The 22,170-nt window shown below is 43.5% G+C and overlaps 1 protein-coding gene across 1 annotated transcript in view; it reads right to left on the bottom strand.

The window, feature by feature from the left end:
- Nucleotides 1-5,574: 5,574 nt before the first annotated feature.
- Nucleotides 5,575-22,170, bottom strand: part of MMD (monocyte to macrophage differentiation associated) — a 74,075-nt gene continuing 57,479 nt past the window's right edge. Inside the window, exons 7-8 of the mRNA XM_053569254.1 lie at nucleotides 9,152-9,362; nucleotides 5,575-7,371 (exon numbers count right to left, since the gene is read on the bottom strand). Of these exons, the coding sequence (XP_053425229.1) occupies nucleotides 9,153-9,362 (210 nt within the window). The 3' untranslated portion in view covers nucleotides 5,575-7,371; nucleotide 9,152. The remainder of the gene's footprint in view (nucleotides 7,372-9,151; nucleotides 9,363-22,170) is intronic.

Genomic DNA, 22,170 nt, shown 5'->3' with positions numbered 1-22,170 from the left:
TCCAGTAAGCATCTGTGCCTTGAAAACACAGGTGCCACCAGATACTTGCTTATTAAAATTTCCTTTGGTTGGAATCAACCCAAATACCTTTCAGGGTCCTTCACAGACAGACTGGGAGTACAAAGCCATCCCTGGTAATTTGGTGTATGGTCTCAAAAGAGTCTCTCCTGAATGGCATCTTTGTGGATCAAACTTACCAGAGGTTGATTAGAGAAGGCCGGTCCTTCCTTTCCAAGCTGGACTTGAGGATGCAGCGTGAAAATAGCATGAACTTTGGAGTAGAATTAAAGCTGGATTCAGACTCTGTCTCTGACATCTGTTTATTTAAGGAATAGATATTTATTGGGCATCCATTCCAGGGTAGCCCTCGTTAGCTGGTAATGTTACCCTCAATCTTTCTGAATGTTCTTTGCACTCAGCAAGATAACATGAAGCACCCAGCAGCCTGGAATATTAGACTCTCTACAGGGGTGAGTTTCTTCCCTCCTACTGCCCCATCCCCTCTCCTCTCCTCTCCCTGGACCTTGCAGGCGATAGATAAGAAGCCTCTGGAAGGAAGTGGCTAGGGATCAGTGTCTTCCTTCTGGCCTTCGAAGAGCAAATGAGTAACACAAAAGACAGGATGAGACCATTTGTCACCTTTGTCCTTTAGGTTGGATTCATGTGCAAAGTTTCTATACTAAAAAGAAAAGATAGCAAATGGATTAAGAAATAAGTCTTGGGGCGGCGCCTGTGGCTCAAGGAGTAGGGCTCCGGTCCCATATGTCGGAGGTGGCGGGTTCAAACCCAGCCCCGGCCAAAAACCACAAAAAAAAAAAAAAATAAATAAATAAATAAATAAATAAATAAAAGAAATAAGTCTTAGAGAATCTCTCATTTACTACTCTAATTTTACGAAGAGAAAGCAAATATTTGCTGATGGAGCCTGGATTCCATCCTAGGTTTGCAAATTTCCCATGTAATGCTCACACTATACCATCAGACTCACCTGTAATAATCATCACCACATCTTTATCTTCCACCCCCAAGGTAAATTGGCAGTGAAAGCATCAGGAAATTTTGCACTCCAAAATCACTGCTAATTTGCAAAAGCCACCTCCAATATTTTTTTATTAAATCATAGCTGTGTATAATAATGCATTTATGGGGTACAATGTGCTGGTTTTATATACACTTTGAAATACTTACAACAAAGTAGTTAGCATAGCCTTCACCACACGTTCTTTATTATTGTGTTAAGACATTTATACTCTACACTTAGTAGATTTGACATGTACACTTGTAAAATGCACCATAGGTGTGGTCCAACCAATTACCCTCCCTCCACCATCGTCCCCCTCCCCTCCCCCTCCTCTTTCCCCTTCATCTTGGGCTGTAGTTGGGTTACAGCTTTCATGTGGAAGTGTGGGTGGTTATATATTGGTTTCATAGTAAAGCTGAGTACATTGGATACTTTTTCATCCATTCTTGAGATACTTTACTAAGAAGAATATGTTCTAGCTCCATCCATGTAAACATGAAAGAGGTAAAGTCTCCATCTTTTTTAAGGCTGCACAATATTCCATGGTGTACATATACCACAATTTATTAATCCATTTGTGGATTGATGGGCACTTGGGCATCTTCCATGACTTAGCAATTATGAATTGGGCTGCAATAAACATTCTGGTACAAATATCTTTGTTATAAAGTGATTTTGGTCATCTGGATATATACCTAGTAGAGGAATTGCAGGATCGAATGGCAGGTCTATTTTTAGATCCCTGAGTAATCTCCAAAAGGAATGTATAAATTTGCATTCCCACCAGCAGTGTAGAAGTGTTCCCTTTTCTCCACATCCACGCCAACATCTATAGTTTGGGGATTTTGTGATGTCGGCTAATCTTAGTGGAGTTAGATGGTATCTCAGTACATAAAGTAAGCAGATAGCCCTCAGAATGGGAGAAGATATTTGCAGGTTATGTCTCTGACAAATGTTTGATAACCAGAATCCACAGAGAACTCGAACGTATTAGCAAGAAAAGAAGAATTGATCCCATCTCATTGTGGGCAAGAGATTTGGATAGAAACTTCTCTGGAGAAGACAGGTACATGGCCTACAGACACATGAAAAAAATGCTCATCATCCTTAATCATCAGAGAAATGCAAAGCCACCCCAAATTTGCATGCTTTCGAGTAAAAGTAAGATGCTTGGTTTGCTAAGGTGGCTTCCAGTTCTAGTGACATCCTCTGCCCCTCAAATAGATTGCAGCCCTGGTTCTATCCTTAGGTAGAAATTCTGAGTCCCAGAATATAAAAGACTACAAGTCAGTGCCTGTTAGCTGAACCTTCTGTTCCCAGCCGGCTGGGAATTGCATGATTTTCCTTGGACGTGGATATGATGGACTTCCAGCATGAGTCACAGGCCCGGCCACAAGCCAGGTTTCTTTCCTGGTAATCGATTATGTCCATCGTCTTCACAGCATCAAACGACGTGGGAAGGGGATGAGGGGAAGGAAGAAAAGAGAGAGGAGGGTCTCCTCATGACCTTCTCCCATGAGGATGTACTCCAGGAAGGAGAATGATTCCAGCCCGAGAGGTAGGGACCCCACCACGACGGAGTGCATCACACACTTGAACATTCCTTCATCTGCTTTTCATCTGGGCCCTTATGGCAACCCTCTGAGGTCCTCAGGGCAAAATAAACAAGAAAACAGCTTCGGTGAAAGCAAACCTCACCAGAGGTCAGAGGGTCGAGGGAGGTCTATGCTGCAGAGGGCTGTGTCATCCCTGAGGCCCTGAAGGGGTGTTGTGCTCTTGGGCTGGGAAGAGCTCACAGGGGCCTCAGCACCCCCTGCAAACGTACCCCACTGCCCTCAGCTATAATGAATTAATTGTGAATAAATAAAAAAATGCCTCTGACAGTTTGCTGAATCCCCAGCCTGCGCCTGCTGCTCCTCCACACGCTACCTGGGCGGAAGCTGGTGAATTGTAGAGGACAGCAGCAGCTCTTGGTTGAGTCCATCTGAGACCTGGCTGTCATTCCTGAGAGGAGCCTCCCCCACCTGTAATCTTAGCCGCCTCCTCCTAACTTTTCTGTTCACAGCTTTGAAGGCAGAAAATGTGTGTCCTTTGTCAAGGCTGCCGTGATAGTCCCCAGACACCCCTGGCTGTTCCGGACCATCTAGCTCTGCCCCAGGCAGCATGGCAGACCTCCCCCTTCTTCCTCCTCTCAGGCCTCTGCACTCCCCGCCGCCTGCCCAGAACTACAGAGGGAAGCAGACACACAGAAATGCTTCATGAAAAGGAGTCCTTGGAAGACCAAAGCGCCTTTCTTTCTTTTGAATGAAGATGAAACTCAGAAATACAGGAAAAGGCATGTAAAAGAGGAGACAGAGGCGAGAGAGGGTGGGACGGACAGCAGGAAAAAGATGAGACTTCCCCGGGTTTCACAGTTCTCAGTGGGAACCGTGGTTTTGAGCTATTTGTGTGCCCAAGTGGTCACTCTCTCAATGTCTCTCTCATTCTTCCCCTTTCCCTTCCTCCCCCCTTCTTTTCTGTCTCCCCTTTTCTCCTCTGCTCCCTCCCCACCCCATGTGTGTGCACAAGTGTGTGGAGTGGGGATGTGAGTGGGAGGACGTGGAGGAGAGGTGGGATGACTATAGGGAAGGTGAGGATGAGAAGTCAAGGCCCAGGCAGATGATGGGTGTAGGAAAAGCCCAGACTTCCTGGCCCCAGCAGTGACCTGTAAACATACAACAGTGGTGACACCCCTTCACTACAGTGTCTGTGTGAGCAGGAAGCTCTGTTGCCCACTCTCAGAACCTACCCCACAGCACTTCAAGGATCACAAGATAATGTTTGAGTCAGAGGACGCTTCTGATGATATACTCCATCTGGTGTATCCTCTCATTTTTCAGATGAGAACCCTTGGTCTAGAGACAGAAAGTGACATGCTCACTGTTCCACACGGCTATGTACATTCACAGCATCCCCCACTTCCCAGGCCGTGGTGTTGAATACCAGATCTGACAAGTAAGTTCTTGAGCTCATCCTAAAAAAAGTGCTACATACCTCATTGCTGAATATCACCATGGCCATCTTCAAAGTACATTCCTTGGGGTGCTATGCACCAATGCCAGTGAATAGTCCACCCTTCAAAGCAATTTTGGAACTCTTTTTCTGTAATGACCATCAGAACCGTAGTTGTACAGCACTCAAAAACATGCAACAACAATAACGAACTCCACTCAGCAAGACACTGCCACTTGCTGACAGGAACACAGCTGTGAGACACTGATATACCAAGGTGATGAAAGCTTACCAAGTTGTTTGTACAGTGCTGCCAACGTAAACGGTGGCAAGTTTACAAACTTAATAGTTGGACTTCATACGCTGACAGCTCTGATGGCCGTGGTCATTTTACCATAAGGACATCTGCACTTGAATGTTATAGTAGCCCAATTCCCAATTGCAAAGATGTGGAAACGACTCAAATGCCTTTCAGCACATGAATGGATTAATACACTGTGGTATAATTATATCATGGAATACTACTCAGCCATTAAAAAGGTGGAGATTTTGTGTCTTTTGAAACAATGTGAGCAAATTTGAAGAACATCCTCTTAAGTAGAGTATCACAGGAATGGAAAAACAAGCATCAAATGTGCTGCTCAAAACTAAATTGAAACTAGTAGATTAACAACTATATGCTCACTTCAGAGAAAAAGTCAATGAAGTTCAAGAAGGGAGGAGGGGGAAAGACCATTTGGCAAATTCCTGCCCCAAGGGTACAATGCACGGATATATAGCACCTTCCTGGGTGAAAAACAAGTACAACCAGGACTTTACCTTACAAATGCAAACAATGTAACCTAGTCCTGTGTACCCTCATAGTCGTCTGAATAAGTAAATAAATAAACAACTGTTGGGGGCGGCGCCTGTGGCTCAAAGGAGTAGGGCACCAGGTTCATATGCTGGAGGGGGCGGGTTCAAACCCAGCCCCGGCCAAAAAAACTGCAAAAAAAAAAAAAAATCCAGAATAAACAACTGTTGGAAAAAACAAAACAACTTAGCCTCTTCTGCAAAGATATCAGAGTTTTTTCTTTCTTTCTTTTTTTTTTTTTTTGAGGCAGAGTCTCACTATGTCACCCTTGGTAGAGTGCTGTGGCATCACAGCTCACAGCAACCTCAAATTCTTGGGCTTAAGCAATTCTCTTGCTTCAGCCTCCCGAGCAGCTGGGAGTACAGGAACCCACCACAACGCCCAGCTATTTTTTGGTTGTAGTTGGTCCAGGGCTGAATTCAAACCCGCCAGCTTCAGTGTATGTGGCTGGCGCCCTAGCTGCTAAGCTACAGGCCCCGAACCAAGATGTCAGTGTCTTTGAGGGCAGAGACTGGATGCTAGGGGTTGCCGGATGCTAGGGGTTGCAGCCAAACATAACCCTAACTAATTGGATATGTGAGGTTTATTCTGTAATAGGTTTCCTCTTTTTCATATTCTTTTTGCAAAGTTTTTTTTTTTTTAAAGAAAACAAAACTATAAAAAGAAAAGCTTCTAATCGTGTAATACTGTGATGCAAGAGCGCCTGCCTTCCCCCACAGATCCGGGCTTTTCTTGAACAAGGAAAGCTCCCTCCTCCAGGAAGCCCTAGACAGCCAGGTGAGGGAGCCTTGGGTGTAGGCAACAGAGGGCGCATTGTCTACAGTGATTTTAAGAATGAACATTTCCATGTTCTATGTTTCAGCCATTTTCTCTTTTTTTGCTGAAGAAAGTGTTTCAGATTTTTACTAAGAACAATAGAAATCATGACATTTTTGCTGATGGTATTTCAGTGGACATGTTCAACTGTGAAAACTTTAGAGAGCTGCTAATAGAATAAATCACGAAGAGAATCAAAGATGTAGGCACTATTGCAATTTAGGGAATTTATTGGAAAATGGGATTTTTATGAATCTCTGGCCAAACTTGTCCACAGGGTAAATGTGGAAATTCCTATTTGTAAACCTGTTGGTTTGTGTGAAAGAAAATTTCAAAACTAAAATTAATAAAAAACTTCTCCAATCAACTATTAAGTGAAAATGGCTTGATAAATCTGGCGGCCCTATCCACTGAACACCAATATGCAAAAAAAGACCAATTCTGACAAAGTGATTAACAAATTTACAGATGTTTAGGCATGAACATGAAATTTGTAATACTAATGTATTATTATTACAACAGATAAATATGCAGGTATAAGTTTTTTTCCTTTAAAAGAAAATACACAGGGCCCAGAGTGGTGGCTCACACCTGTAATCCTAGCACTCTGGGAGGCCGAGGCAGATGGATTGCCTGAGCTCAGGAGTTCAAAACCACCCTGAGCCGGAGCGAGACCTCATCTTTAAAAATAGCCGGGCATTGTGGTAGACACCTGTAGTCCAGCTACTTGAGAGGCTGAGGCAAGAGAATCGCTTGATTCTCCCAAACCCCAAGAGTTTGAGGTTGCTGTGAGCTGTGACACCACAGCACTCTACCTAGGGTGACATAGTGAGAATCTGTCTAAATAAATAAAAGGAAAATACACAAATGTAATTAAAAAGTATCCTTCTACTATTCTTCCCCTGTTTTACTATATTTATTTTACTGACAGAGTAATTCATATTACATCCAATAAAAGAAAAAAGTATTTTTTTCTGGCCATTACTATTATTTATTTTATGATCGTTACTGAAAATAATTATGTTGCACATAGGAAGGGAGATTCAAAACTGTCTGCTTCCAGTACACCCCAGGTGAGCAGTTTCCTCTTAATCCTCTGCTCACCCATTCACCACCCACAGCATTTTGGAAATGGAGCTTCAATAAGGCTATGTTTCTGGCAAGTTTGTTTGTTACTTGGGCCTTTCTCTTATAAAGTGGAATCACTGTGGCTCTGAGTCCCAGTGCTTTTTTTTTTTTTTTGCAGTTTTTGGCTGGGGCTGGGTTTGAACCCGCCACCTCCGGCATATGGGGCCTGCACCCTACTCCTTTGAGCCACAGGTGCTGCCCTGAGTCCTAGTGCTTTTTAACAAGTGTGAAAGAGGAGATGCACTTTCCTCCCTCAGATCCTTTCACGATATGTTATGAGGTTTCACCACCTTGGCACCACTGACCAGTTGGGCCAGATAGGTCCTTGTTGAGGGGACCATCCTGTGTATAGTAGGATATTTAGCAGCATCCCTGTCATCTCCCCACTAAATACCAGTAACAACCCTGCTCTCCAGCTGTAATGGCCAAATTTTCCCCCAGAATCTTACTTATATTGGATGGAGACTCAGTAGTTTGTAGTTGCAATGGCCCCGCGGGACCCCCTCTGCTACTTCAAACTTGGGCAAGCTTTCTGCCATCACTGGGCCTCCACGTTCTGCAGCTGTAAAGTTAGAATAATAAACTCTATCTTGATTTGATGTAACGTTCAACAAAGATAACATCTATATAAATGACATGTACACTCTAAATCTGTTTGCACATGTGCAGGAAAACGTGCTGCTCTTAAAATGATCTGAAATGACCAATGCATTTCATCTTTGAGTTCCCCCCAAAACTTAGTTGGTCAATTAAATGTAATTTCTTCTTTTCTAATTTAAAACAGGATCTTTCACTGAACTTGATCTCTTTGGGTACCCTCATATTAATCTGAAATTTAAAAATTAATTCTTAATTATATAATTATATTGACTCTTTTTTTTTCTTTTTTTGAGACAGAGCCTCAAGCTGTTGCCCTGGGTAGAGTGCTGTGGTGTCACAGCTCACAGCAACTTCCAACTCTTGGGCTTAAGTGATTCTCTTGCCTCAGCCTCCTGAGTAGCTAGGACTACAGGCACCTGCCACAATGCCCGGCTATTTTTTAGTTGTTGTTGTCATTGTTGTTTGGCATAGTAATTCATATTACTATGTAATATTGATATTGTTTGGCAGGCCCGGGCTGGATTTAAACCCACCAGCTCTGGGGTATATGGCTGGCGCCTTTGCCGCTTCAGCTACAGGCTCCGAGCCAATTATTTTGAATCTTATTGGAGACTCAATATATATACAGATATCCAAGACAGTTTCTCTCAAGGGATCTCTGCACCTTTTTCTTTGTTTCAAAACTGTCTGGGTGCAGACAGAACTTACAAGTCCTATGGTAGTGGGGGAAGAAGACACACCTGTGCTGGCCACGGGTCTGTGCTGACCTGTGGGCTGTTCTGGTCTGGTTCCTGGGAAGGGAATCCTGCCTTGTTCTTCTGAGTTTTGTGTCTGGTCCCTGATCTGGCCCCCAAAGGGGAAGTCTCTCCAGGCTGTATCAACTTTATCCACAGCTCAGGCTGTTTTCATCCTTCATTTCTTTCAGCCTCTCTGCACTTGCTTTAGAGGCCTCAAATGTGTTCCCTACACCAACCTGGAGTCTGCAAATCTCAGCAAGTTTGGCCTCTGGACACCTTCCTCAGATCCTGGTAGCTGCTTGCCCTGGTGCTGTGCTAGCTTCTGTTGCTGGGCTGACCACAGGCTGTCTCTAAGACATTCATATTTCCCAGGGGTAAGTTATCCTATTTCCCTATCTGGGTGTTTCTTAAACTCTTGTTCAATATATTTCCTTCTTTCTCCCTCCTAAGTTTGACCTTGAGTTGGGGAGCAGAAACACCATCTCTCTGATCTCTCTTTTTCTTAACTAAGGTTATTTCTGAGTTATCTTTTAAATTTTAATTAATTAATTATTATTATTATTATTTTTACAGACAGGGTCTTACTTTGTCACCCAGGCTGGAGTTCAGTGTTATGATCATAGTTTACTGTCACCTCAAACTGTTGGGCTCAAGTGATCCTCCCACCTTAGCCTCCCAAGTAGCTGGGACTGTATCAGTGGTTCTCAACCTGTGGGTCGGGACCCCTTTGTAACAATGAAAATACATCCGGCATATCAGATATTGACATTACAATTCATAACAGTAGCAAAATTATAGTTACAGAGTAGCAAGGAAAATTATTTAATGGTTGGGGGTCACCACGACCTGAGGAACTATATTAAAGGATTGCGGCATTAGGAGGCATTAGGAAGGTTGAGAAGCACTGGACTATAGGCATGGACCACCATGCTTGGCTAATTTTTCTATTTTTAGTAGATACAGGGTCTTATTCTTGCTCAGGCTGGTCACCAGAGAACTTCTCACCTCAGGTGAGCCTCCCACCTGGGCCTCCCAAAGCGCTGGGATTACAGGCGGGAGCCACTGCACCCGGCTGCACACCTCTTGTCTCTTGCCGGCCTTCTCTGTCTGCTGGGATCCTTCCTCTGGCCTTCGGATGCCTCTTTCCTGAGGAGAGGTCCCTTAACAGTCTTCCTTCTTGCCTCTCCATAGCAGTGATGGTACAGTGGAAGGACTGCTGGGAAAGAAATAGATTATCAGTAAGAGAATAGACACAGAACTGTATCTCAAAAGGAATAGCAGGGTTCCGGCAAGGCTCCAGGACCAGGTGTTAGGAAAGAAGCATCTTCTGAAAATGAAAACCATGTCCCATACTGTCTTCGCACTTCAGCCAACTGTCCTCCCACACAGAAATAAACTGCCCTGGAAAAGCAAAACCTACCCTCGGAGAGAATGTCATTTAATTACGCCTTTTCAATCTCCTTACACATCTTAGTTTTCCTCCCTTCTCTTCTTCCCCTCCTTGCTTTGCCATGGACACCTCTTCCCTACCTGGCTTTGGTCTCCTGCTCTGCTCCTGGGAGCGCCCCTGCCCCACAGAGGCCCCTGGGCAAGCAGAGAGGCCCCTGCCGCTTTCCCATCTTTTCTGGAGAAGCCAGGCTGACACAGCTGCTCTGGAGACCAGTGTTTCCAAGAAGATCTGCCAAGCAGTGGGGCCTCTGCCGGGAGAGCTGGGACAACATCCTCTCCTGGAAAAGCAATTCCAGAGTTTTCTTCAGAATGACCTCAGAGGGCCGAGGCAGGCTCAGGGTTCTTCATAAGTCCGAAGTGCCTCATGAAGTGATTCCCAGAGGCTTCCTCGGCAGCTCCCTTTGAGAACTCACAGCCTTTAACCTGGTCAGGACCAGCTGTGCATTCTTGGCAGCACCCCCAAATCTACGCTACACACATATGCACGCGTGTGTGCGTGCACACACACACACACACACCCCCTTGGACTCTGTTTAGAAGCCTGGATTTATATAATGAAATTTCCTCTGCCATGCAGACAGAAATAACGCTGGCATCTCCTTCTGGAGGGATTTTAATTAGGAAAGACACAGCATTTAAATTATGCTTATTACTTTCAGTTGCTCGTACAGGCTGCGGAGTTGGGAAAAGACAAGGGGAGTCATGCAAACTGGGCTTTTATGAAGACTCTAGGTGGGAAAAATTGCCAAGGACACTTTTAATTTCTTTCTCCCCTCCCAGGCAACCTGGCTGAAGGAGGAGGCCCAAGTTTTGATATTCATCATCACCACTAACATTCCTTAAGGACTATTCCATGCTAGCACCCTGGCTAATATGCATTTTATATGCATTGTCTCAATTAATCAAAAGAATTCAAGTTTGGCCAATGACCCTACTGGGGACTCCCCGTGTCTAGGGGAGTCTGATGACTTACCCTCAGCGTGAATCTGGGATCCACCCTGGAGCCACCATGTACCTATCAGAATGACTGTTGACAGCATGTATATGATGGACTGATGTGTAAATAAATGAATGGATGTAGAGGATGGGCTCAGAATAAATCAGGTGCAGAAGAATTACATGTAAGAACAGAGTTCTGGCCACAAACCTTGCTGTTGGAATGCTGGATAGACAGTAAATGGCTCCATTCTCCAATGGGTGCTTAACTTTTTGGTGAGATTTAAAACTTGAATGAACTGGGAGAATTTCTCTCCCCTGCCTCTCTCTCCCAAATCTTCATTGGTATCACAACAAGGATAAACTTTCAGGCTACAACTGTAATTTTAGGTAAATTATTTAACCTATCATTTTTTATTTCTTTAATGGTCAAGTAGCTATAATTGTAACATCTACCTCGGAGTTTTTGAAGGCTCATAGAAGATCTGATATGTAGCTGAGAGTCGACTTTTTTCCTTTTCCAATTTTACTGCTAAGGAAGTTGGGGCTCATATACATTAAATGACATTTATTGTAGTCATTCGATTGTTCAATACAAGTAATTTTCTATCATGATTATAGCTTATTCTAGATGTTGGGAATACAATAGTGACATGGAGAATAAACAAGTAACAGTTCCAGGTTATAATAAATGCTATGAAAAGTAAAAGAAAGCAGAGCAACAAGATTGTGATAGGGGTCTGATGGGCAACTCCAGATGAGATGGTCAGGTAAGACTTCTCCAAAACAGGTGTCTTTGAAGTGGAGACCTGAATCATAAGAGAAAGAAGCCATGCCTAGATCTGGGGGAAGTGTAGTTCAGTCAACAAAACTAGCAAGTGCAAAGGGCCTGAGGCAGAACTGACATTATCATGATGGAGGGAAAGACAGAAGGTTAGGAACTTAGTAAGAGGAGAAGGGTTCAGCACAGGGCTGGACAGGTAGGTAGATGCCAGATTATGGTGAAGGTGTTACAGGTTTTGGTAAGCCACTTGGATTTTATTCTAAGTACAGTAGAAATATTTGAGAAATTTTAGCAGGGGAGTGGCATGCTCTGATTTACATTTTAAACAGATCCCTCTGGCTGCCATATGGAGACTAAATTATAATGAGGCGTATGTGGAAGTTAAGTGGAACAGTTGAAGGCAGAGGTGACAGTAGCCTAGACTACGGGGAGCAATGCAATGCAAAGGCTTGGACCCTGTGGCCAAGTAAAAGCACTGAGACTAGAACCCGGGCCTCGTGTAGCATCTGCCCCTCTGCCTTGCCATCTGCCAATATCAATATTCTTACTTTTTTAAAAATAAATTTCCCATTTAACACAGCTTTCTGCAGAACCATAACGCCACTGGTTGCTGCTCAGGCTTACACTGGAACAATAATACCCTGCCGGTGTGATGACGCCTCATCAGCGCCCCGGAGGTCCCATCTCCCACAGTGCTGGGTGTGAAAGGGGCCCCAGAGCACCCACACAGCAAGGGCAGGAAAAGGCTTCCTGGCAGAATGCTTGGGCTTCTCACCCTGGAAGGAGGTCTGCGGAATACACAGCACGGGTTCCATCTAGGATGGAGGAATACACAACACGGGTTCCATCTAGGATGGAGGAGACCCATTTCCACTAAAATCAATGAGGTGCAGGGTGCCAGGAGGGAGAGGGGAAATGGGAACGTGGGGTCTGCAGATTGACCAGAGGGGAACACCCTGCCCTCTACTTGGTAAGCCTGCAGGGAAGCCCTTAAAAGCCCACTCTGTTTTCAGCAGTTCATGACCTTTCTGGAGGCCAGGAGAGAAAGTTACAAAAACTTCCAGATGTTTTGTGTGCCTCAGATGCCCTGTGTATTTCCCCATCATGGCATTTTGGACATCTTTGTGTGTCCATCTCCCCCATGGGAAAGGGGCTTCCTTGGCAGGTGTTTTATTTACTTTTGCATCATCGGGGCTTGTCAAAAGACCCAGAGTAGTACACAGTCAGAAGTCCGCAAAACTTGTTCAATAGTTAGCTGTATGACATTCCTAAATGTACAGAAGCAAAGAATTGCTCTAGGGCGGCGCCTGCGGCTCAGTCGGTGGGGCGCCGGCCCCATATACCGAGGGTGACGGGTTCAAACCCAGCCCCGGCCAAACTGCAACCAAAAATAGCCGGGTGTTGTGGCGGGCGCCTGTAGTCCCAGCTACTTGGGAGGCTGAGGCAAGAGAATCACTTAAGCCCAGGAGCTGGAGGTTGCTGTGAGCTGTGTGAGGCCACGGCACTCTACCGAGGGCCATAAAGTGAAACTCTGTCTCTACAAAAAAAAAAAAAGAAAAAGAATTGCTCTAACTTGGGCTGTAAGAACTTACAAATCAACCAGTCTAGAGAATCTTAAGCTTTGTGGGTCACCAGCCCTTTTGAGAAAGTAATAACAACCATAGACACTTTCTCCCAGAAAAAAAAAAAAAAAATCAACATATACAAATTTTTTAATATCCATTTTTTTACAGATGAGAAAATTGAAGACCAAAAAATAGACATGACTTATCCAAAGTCACCAAATTTATCTGTGACAGCTCTCTAAGTTCCTTTTCCTGCAGCTATGCTTTTCCTGAGCAGGCCAAGAAGAGTCTGGAAGGCATTGAAATCCCCAAAACCGGTCACTATTCAATTGTCTCTGAAAGGGAGGCGGTAGTACCAAGTGTTGAAGAATTCAAACCGTTTTGTAATCACTGATTGGCCCATTTTTCACCTCCTGGGAACACACCCCTCACAGCCACAGGAGCGGCTAGGTCTTTGCACACAGGCCTGTTTAGGGCAGAGTCCTGAGGAGCAGTAGGGACTTGGGTGTGTCCTAGAGCCTGCCTCTCTGGGTGTCTAGAGGAAACATAGATTTGTGCTAGGTTTATCCTACCCTCCTCTTGCTTACTATCTGAGTTGGAAGAAATGGAGAAGGAACAAGTAAGGAACAAGCTTGGTGTGAGAAGAGATAAGAACACCACTCCCTAACAATTCTGTGGTCTTTACGGCCTGCCATACTCTATCTTAATCACTTATCTCACAGAGTCCGCTAGCAACCCAGTGAGGTGTAGCAGGCAAGGGTCTGTGCCCTCGTTTTATAGGTGAGGGGCCTATAAAGAGGAGCCAAGATGTATCTGCTCCCAGACACATCATGTTTCTCATTTCCATTGGTTGTCTGGACACCTTGCAGCTAAAGGGTGCCCAGACACACACAAAAGATACCGCCAGAAAACGGCATCAACACCTCGCTCAGGTGACTGGATTGTGGGATTGGGAACTGGGCTGACAGCGTCCTGGTAAAGAGGAGTACTCTGCTTCTTATTCCTTCTTCTGCTTTCCCAAGTCCAATTCATCTAGGTGGTAAAGTCAAGGTTTTGGGACTAGGAGCCTTTTGTTTCTTCTTTGAGAGTTTAATGAAAGCTGTGGATTCTCCCTCTCTGTAATAGAGTAGGCATAGAGGGTTGAGTAGTATCCCCCTCCAACATTCATGTCTACCCAGAAACTCAAAATGGGACTTTATTTGGGAATGAAGTCTTTGCAGATGGCACGTGTTGTAACTTGTTAAGATGAGGAGGTCACACTGACTAGGGTAGGACCTCAGTCTGATGACTGGTGTCCCTGTAGGAACAGGAGAAGACGTACAGACTCGGAGAAGTTAGACACGCAGAGAAGGAAGGTGGCTGTGCAAAGACAGGAGGCTGGAAGATGCAGCTGCCACCCAAGGAATGCCAAGGATTGCTGGAAGGTCCTGGAATCTAGGAAGAGGTAAGGTACATTTATCCCCAAAAGCCTGCAGAGGGAGCATGCACCTGATTTCAGAGAATAAATTTCTGTTGTTTTAAGTCATTGGGTTTGTGGTGTTTTGTTACAGCAGTCCCAGGAAACTGTCGAACTACATATCTCTTCTACATACCCTACTGTGTCAGGGGTATCAAATAACTTTCCATTTTCTGAAAATGTCATCCTTTGTCAGGACACCCATGCCCAGGCAACTCCTTCTGCCTGCGATGTCTTCCTCCCTCTCCCACCCGCGACGTCCTCCTCCCTCGCCTGCCCGCCATGTCCTCCTCCCTCTCCCTCCCGCAACATCCTCCACCCTCTCCTGCCCACAACGTCCTCCTCCCTCGCCTGCCCGCCATGTCCTCCTCCCTCTTCTGTTTGTGGCCCCTCCTCACACTAAGTTAAGTTCAAGTTGCTGTTCTTCAGCAGACCATTCCTGACCACTTCCCACCCTTGGGCTGGACTAAATGCTCTCTCTTCTGTATTCCCATAAACTCCCCTAATGCAGAGATGATGATGACACTTACTCTTGTCTATTCTCCAGACTGTAAAGTTCACTAAGAGAGGTGTTCTGTATTTTAGCCCCAGTGCTTGTATAGTTCCTGGCTCCTACTAGGTAGTCAGTGTGTGATTGAACAGATGCATGTCTGTTGAGCAAAGAAGCATCATAGGTACCAAGCGGGTTGAGGCCAGTAGTGAGAGCTCCATGGGTGTTACAGCTGTTGGGCTGCGGCCAATGCAGCCCCAAGAGGCAAACACAGAGCCATCATACTGCAGAAAGGCCCCCGACCCTATACCCACAGCTATTTCATGTGTGCTCCACTGTCCTAGGAATTGACACCCACATTTCTTCCCTGGACCTCTTCTCTAGCTCATAACAATGTTCTGGAAGGACATGTTCTTCCAAGAGCCCTGTGGCCTGGGAGTCCAAAGGCACAGGTTTTACACATGGCTCTGATATCAACTATCTGTGTGATTTATTTATTTATTTATTTATTTTTTTGAGACGGAGTTTCACTCTGTCACCCTTGGTAGAGTGCCCTGGCATCACAGCTCACTGCAACTTTAAACTCCTAGGCTCAAGCGATTCTCTTGCCTCAGCCTCCCGAATAGCTGGGACTACAGACACCTGCCACAACACCTGGTTAGCTTTTAGAGACAGGGTCTTGTTCTTGCTCAGGCTGCTCTCAAGCAATTCACCCACCTGGACCCCCAGAATGCTAAGATCACAGGTGTGAGCCACTGTTGTGCCCGGCCCTTATCTGTGTGATTTGAATGACTTAAACACATTCTTCTGAGCTCTCTGGGCCTCAGAGTCTTCAGCTGCAAACTGAGGAGCAAGAAGCTAAAGTTCCAGCTCTGAGAGTCACCTCTCTGAGATGCTATAGGAAAAAAAAAAACTTTGGTGTCTTCTTAAAATAATATTCTCGTTTTTGTTTTCCCTACTGCTTAGATGTTGAATTTCGTTCACTCTGACTAGTCCTCCACTGGTTGTGATGGCTGAGAAGGCCTAGAGGAAAAAGGTGGCTATTCCCTGTCACTCACTATCCAGCCTTAAGGAAAACAGAACAAAAGAAAACAGACTTTAAAGAAAAAAACAACTACCTTCCCTCCGAGGATTATCATTAAACACCAGATGTCCAGTAGGAAGAACCTTTAAACCATAACAGCTGCTTGGACGGTGCTCCCCAGACATCCTTTCCCTCTGCCTCCTCGTATGACAAGTTCCTGTGCCCTCAGCCTGACAGGAACTTCCTCTCCACCCCAGTGGGAGCCTACATTGAAAAGTGCCCTGCTGTTGCTGCGTGGGGACAGTCCACATACAGTCACACTCTTCTCTGATGGACAGGTTCTTGCCCTTCTCTAGCCCCCCAGGCACCTAGGAAATCTGTGTTCTGTCTTACTCAGCTCAAAGATTGCTTTTTCCATGTTGCTTTTATTCTTAGACTCACTCTTTTCCCCGGGCCTGCAGATGAGGACAGCTACCATTTATATATCTATTGTGTATCCACCATGTGCTGTAGTATCTTAAGTCTCAGAACTAGGAATAGCTGAGTGTCTTCTTCAGAACTCCTCTGCATTTTTCTTGGCACTGTGAATCATCTAGCAAACCATATTTCCTTGCTTTATTGCCTTGGATGCTAAGAAGCTCGAAGCCAAATTTGTGACCTAATCTTAGGATGTGATCTAAGCTCCTAACCTTTATCTCTGGCTTTTCCTTATTGTTTCCCACTCTTGCTTTTCTTTCACCCTGATTCTATTACTTGCGTAATATTAAAAAAAAATGCGTAAAATTAAAAAAAAAGTCATTGGGCTAATTTCTTTTGGTTTTGAGGCGTAGAGAAACACAAGTCTTATCTGAAGTGGGTTATAATACAAATAAGTAAAAGGTAAAAGGTATTACAAATACATTTCTGCGACTGTCAAGGTAAGTGGGGCTTTGGGAGCTTACATAAGTTATTCAAGATCATGCAACTTTCAAGCCAAAGAGCTAGGAATCAAATCTATGTCCATCTGACGTCAAAGCACATGCTTTTGATAATTGTAATTGCTCACACTTAGTAAGCACCAGGTTACTGTGTGCCAGGTTTTGTGTTGAGCATCTCACGGGTATTATCTCATTTGCCTTCCCAATAGTCCTATGAAAGAGCTACCACGTTATAGATGAAGAAAGCTAGGTTTAGAGAGATCAAATAGTTTGTCTAAGGTCGCTCACATGGTCTGAACTTTGAATTTCCATATTCTTTGCAGCCTCTCTAAACTTGTGATAGGGCTAAGTATACAAGAAACCAGATCCCTAATTAAGGGTGTTTGACTCCTTTTAAATGCCCAGCTGCATGGTTATATCACAAAGGCTTATCATCGGACAAACCCTATTGGAGAAATGGATGTCTGGCTAGAAATAGGTATTTCTGGGTTTCACAGTTCTTCATGGAGCAGATGGATTGAAAACACAAAGTCTGTGCAACGCTGGATTTTAAATGCCAGCCTGAGCACTAAGAGAGAAGATAACTAACTACCTAGCGGCCAGAGTGGAAATAAAAGCATTTGGGAAGGCGGAGCGCTGCTGCTCATGGGCGCCATCTGGCTGTAGAAGTGGGAAATTGCTCTGAGAAAGCAATGGATACAACAGGTGAAATGACGTTCCCATTCTGACCAGCCTACCCGGCCTCTTGTTTTGAGTGCTTAATGTAGATCTTTTTCTTTCATACAAATCCTACAAGGGAGATATTTTTATCTTTATTATTCCAATCAGAAAGTTAAAACTTAAAGATATTAAGTAATTTTCCAGGGGATTTGGCTATTGTCTATTTTGCTTCCCTGAAACTTTATTTCCGCTATGCCATGCAAACTCTCAAAAGTAGTTTTCCTTGGTAGCTCCTGCCTTTCCAAGCCCCCTTGTGCCTGGGACCATGGATGCAGCACACGTCTCTGGAGTCATCCATGAAACACTGTTGGGTGTCAACAGGGCTGGTGCCCTCTATGCCCGTGGTTGGCCCAGATCATTGTACAGTTCTCTTGTCTTATGGACTAGGCCTTACTATCTCATATTACTCTCAATAGCCCCTCTTCTAGGAGGTGGGAAATACTGGATTCTCCTTAATCTGTGCACTGGTTACTGAGTAGTTGCTACCGTGATCACAACATAAGTCAGCCCTGAGCCAGCACAGCCCTCTGAGTGAGATTTGGAACTCTGATGTGGTTGGTTTCCCACATCACACCTAGAGTTACCTGTTAGCTGCCTGGACTGCCTATATTAGCCCTTCCTTTAGCAGGGACAAAATTTCTAAGGTTGTCAATTTAATATTCACACAGTTGCTATTGCCCTTTAAGAAACGTGTGGGCCTAGAAAGATGGGCTAGACAATTGAGGACTGACCAATATGCCCTCGATTTTCAAAAAAGGGACAGTGATGGAGCCTGGATACTTCGATGAGTACAACATTCTTTAGAATAAAGTCATGTGTGAAGAGGAAAGATAAATAAATATTAAGAGTTGGGAAAATTCTCTATGAATAAATCATGTAAAAGAAATCAACTTTGCTTTTTTAGAAAATGTTGCCTTACTGATAGATTTTGGAATGCTATTTGGAAGTAGATAAGTATTTCAACACTTTTTAATAGAGTAAATGTCCTCCTGGAGGAGATACCCAGTGGGGCACCAAAACGCTGATCTATGCTCTAACCTGACCAGAAATGCTATTTATCAATTAAAAGAAACTTAGGAGAAGCATACCCATTTGATGTCAGGATTCAAAATAATTTGACATCTTGAAACTACAATGAAAATTAAGAAAACAAAATTTAATTAGCACATATGTGTGAAGTCTTAAATCTACTTAACAACAATCAAATATAAGAAGGAGTCGCCAGTGGTTTATGACAGAAGACCCCGGGATTTTGAAGAGTGTGCTATGTAAGTGAACAATGTAATGCAGAAAAGTACCGTAACCAGGGTTTCCAACACCCACAATGGCAGAGTAAGACGCTAGGAAAACATGCTCTTCCACAAGAGCAATGAGACTTTGTCAAAAAATGGTCAGAATCAACTTTTTCAGAACTCTGGAAATTAACCAAAGGCTTACAACAATACAAGGATGATTTATTCAGGAAACATGACTGAATCTCAGTAAGAATATGAGCATTGCGGCATTTTTAACTCGTCCTATTCCCATCTTCCTCTCCCCAGTATCACCATAGCTTGAAAACCAGCAGCCTTATAATCTTGGTAGCTGTGAAAAATCATCCATCTCAGCATAAGGTTATTTAACTTCCATGATTTTGTATGAGTATGCAGGTTCCTGTTGTTACTGAGTTCAACTTTTATTCCATAGTGGTCCGAGAGAATGCAAGGAATAATTTCTATTCCTTTAAATTTACTGAGGTTAGACTTGTGACCTAAGATGTGATCGATTTTGGAGTATGTTCCGTGGGCTGATGAGAAGTATGTGTATTCAGTTTTGTTGGGATGAAATGTTCTGTAGATGTCTGCTAAATCCAAATGTTGGATGGTTAGGTTTAAATCTAAGATTTCTTTGCTCAGCTTCTTATTGGAGGATCTATCCAACACTGCCAAAGGAGTGTTGAAATCTCCGACTATTACGGAGCTGGAGGAAATCAAATTGCTCATGTCTGTTACAGTTTCTTTTATGAATTGAGGCGCATTCTGGTTGGGTGCATAAATATTCATAATTGAAATCTCATTGTATTGAGTATTACCCTTAACAAATATGAAGTGACCATTTTTGTCCTTCCTTACTTTTGTTGGTTTAAAGCCCATTGTGTCTGCGAATAGAATTGCAACGCCTGCTTTTTTCTGGCTACCATTTGCCTGAAATATGGACGACCATCCTTTCACCCTGAGTCTATATTTATCTTTTAAGGTGAGATGTGACTCTTGTATGCAGCAAATATCTGACCTAAGTTTTTGTATCCAGTCAGCAAACCTGTGTACACCATGGAATATTATGCAGCTTGAAAGAAAGATGGAGACTTTACCTCTTTCATGTTTACATGGATGGAGCTGGAACATATTCTTCTTAGTAAAGTATCTCAAGAATGGAAGAAAAGGTATCCAATGTACTCAGCCCTACTATGAAACTAATTTATGGCTTTCATAGGAAAGCTAAAACCCAGTTATAACCTAAGAATATGGGGAAGGGGGAGAAGGAGGGGAGGGAGAGGGGAGGTTAGGCAGAGGGAGGGTGATTGGTGGGATTACACCTGCGGTGCATCTTACAAGGGTACATGTGAAACTTAGTGAATACAGAATATGATTGTCTTAACATAATAACTAAGAAAATGCCAGGAATGCTATGTTAACCAGTGTGATGAAAATGTGTCGAACTGTTTATAAAACCAGTGTATGGTGCCCCATGATTGTATTACTGTACACAGCTATTATCTAATACTAATAAAAAAAAAATCATCCATCTCGCAGCCACTGGAGAAAGCTGAACATATTGGGAACATTTCAATAGCCTCATCTCCAGAGAAATGTCACTACCTGAACTGTGGTAGCTCCCTCAAAACCTCCACTCTCAGGGATTACTTTTATTTGACCTGACTCAGAGGTAATGTAAACAGCATGGAACATCTGTTGAAATCAAATGTTAAGCAATTGCTTAACATTATAGCTGCCTGAAGCAGAGATAACATTTGGGAGGAACAAGAAGCTGGCCAGAAAACTTAAAAAGAAAAGCTGAGGAGTAAGATACCCACAGAGGGCTTCGAAGAGCTTCAGCCTATTTCTGAGGATACACAAGGCCATCTACACATTTAGGTCTGTTCCCAGGAAAGTCAAGAAGGTCCTAATCTCTCACCTGTGGCTGACCTTGAGGCTCAAGTAAGTGAAGCCTAAAGCAGGAAGCAGGAAGTGAAGGCTAAAGTAGTGTTATAAACTGCCTGCCAAAGCATTTAAGGCAATTTGCAACACACACGGAGAGCCCCGGGGCAAAATCTTAATAATGCAAACCACTTAAGGACATTTCTGGCCAATCATTAACTATCACTAAGCTGAGTGCACACTTTACAAGGTAGTTCAAAAAAGTCATTATACATGTATGAGTAAACAGAAAAACAATAACAAACAGCGATGATCATAAACCCTGAGGAGGAGGTGAATCTGATTTCCAGAAGCGCCATATTACGTCATGTAAAATATCCAGTGTTCAACATAAAATTATGAGACATGTAAAGAAAAGAAAGTATGGCCCCTATTCAGATAAAAAAAAATAGTTAAGGGAAACTGTTTCTGAGGAAACTCAGATATTAGACATATTAGACAAAGGCTTTAATTCAGCTATTACAAATATACTCAAAGAATCAAAGGAAATCATGTAAAAAAAACAGAAAGTATGAGAATAAGATTCATCAAATACAGACTATCAATAAAGAGATAGAAGTTATGTAAAAAATGAAATAGTAATTCCAGAGTTTTGAAAAGCACAGTAACTGATGTGAGTAGAGGAGTTCAACAGTAGATTTGAGCTAGTAGAAAAAAGAATCAGTGGATCTGAAGATGGGCCAATTGTGATTATCCAGTCTGAGAAACAGAAAGTAAAAAGAATTAACAAAGATGAAGAGAGCCTCAGAGACCAGTGAGATACCATGGAGCAAACCAATATATACATCATAGGAGTTGCAGAAGACAGAAAAGAGGAAAGGATATTGGCTAGAAATGGGAAATAAGGTTTGATTGTTACAGTGCACTCAAATATAGATGGTTTGGAAAATAAAGAAACTTAGAATCCATAAAATAGGGTGGTGCCTGTGGCTCAAAGGGGTAGGGCGCCGGTCCCATATGCCAGAGGTGGTGGGTTCAAACCCAGCCCTGGCCAAAAAAAAAAAAAAAAAAACCACAAAAAGAAAAAGAATCCATAAAATAGCAAGCATAAGACTATCAGAGTCACACAGATGTGGGTTTGAATCTTGGCTCTGCCACTTGCAAGCCAGCAATTACATCCTAGATCCTATGCAAGGAGTTACATACACACACCCACATACAGTATACACACATACATGTAACATATGTATACATATAGATTACCCACAGACATATAACATATATATACACATACACACAGGGTGGCCATAAAGTTCATGTGCAATTTAAAATTGCACACTATTTTAAATTGCATGCAAACTTTATGGCCACCCTGCATGTATGTGCGTGTGTGTGTGTGTGTATAGGCTAGGCAAAAATAGTGGCTTTCTAGGTCCATGCTAGGGCTCCAAAGGTATAGGGCTCAGTCAGGCTGGGTTGTTTCTAGTAAGTAAGAGGCAAACGTGAATTATGGAACGTTCTTGAACCAAGGTCAAGAAACAAAATT

Source organism: Nycticebus coucang, chromosome 18 (assembly GCF_027406575.1).
Source record: "Nycticebus coucang isolate mNycCou1 chromosome 18, mNycCou1.pri, whole genome shotgun sequence".
Taxonomy (NCBI): domain Eukaryota; kingdom Metazoa; phylum Chordata; class Mammalia; order Primates; family Lorisidae; genus Nycticebus; species Nycticebus coucang.
Note: the sequence above shows the minus strand (reverse complement) of the source record. Positions and strands in the feature narration are given on the sequence as shown.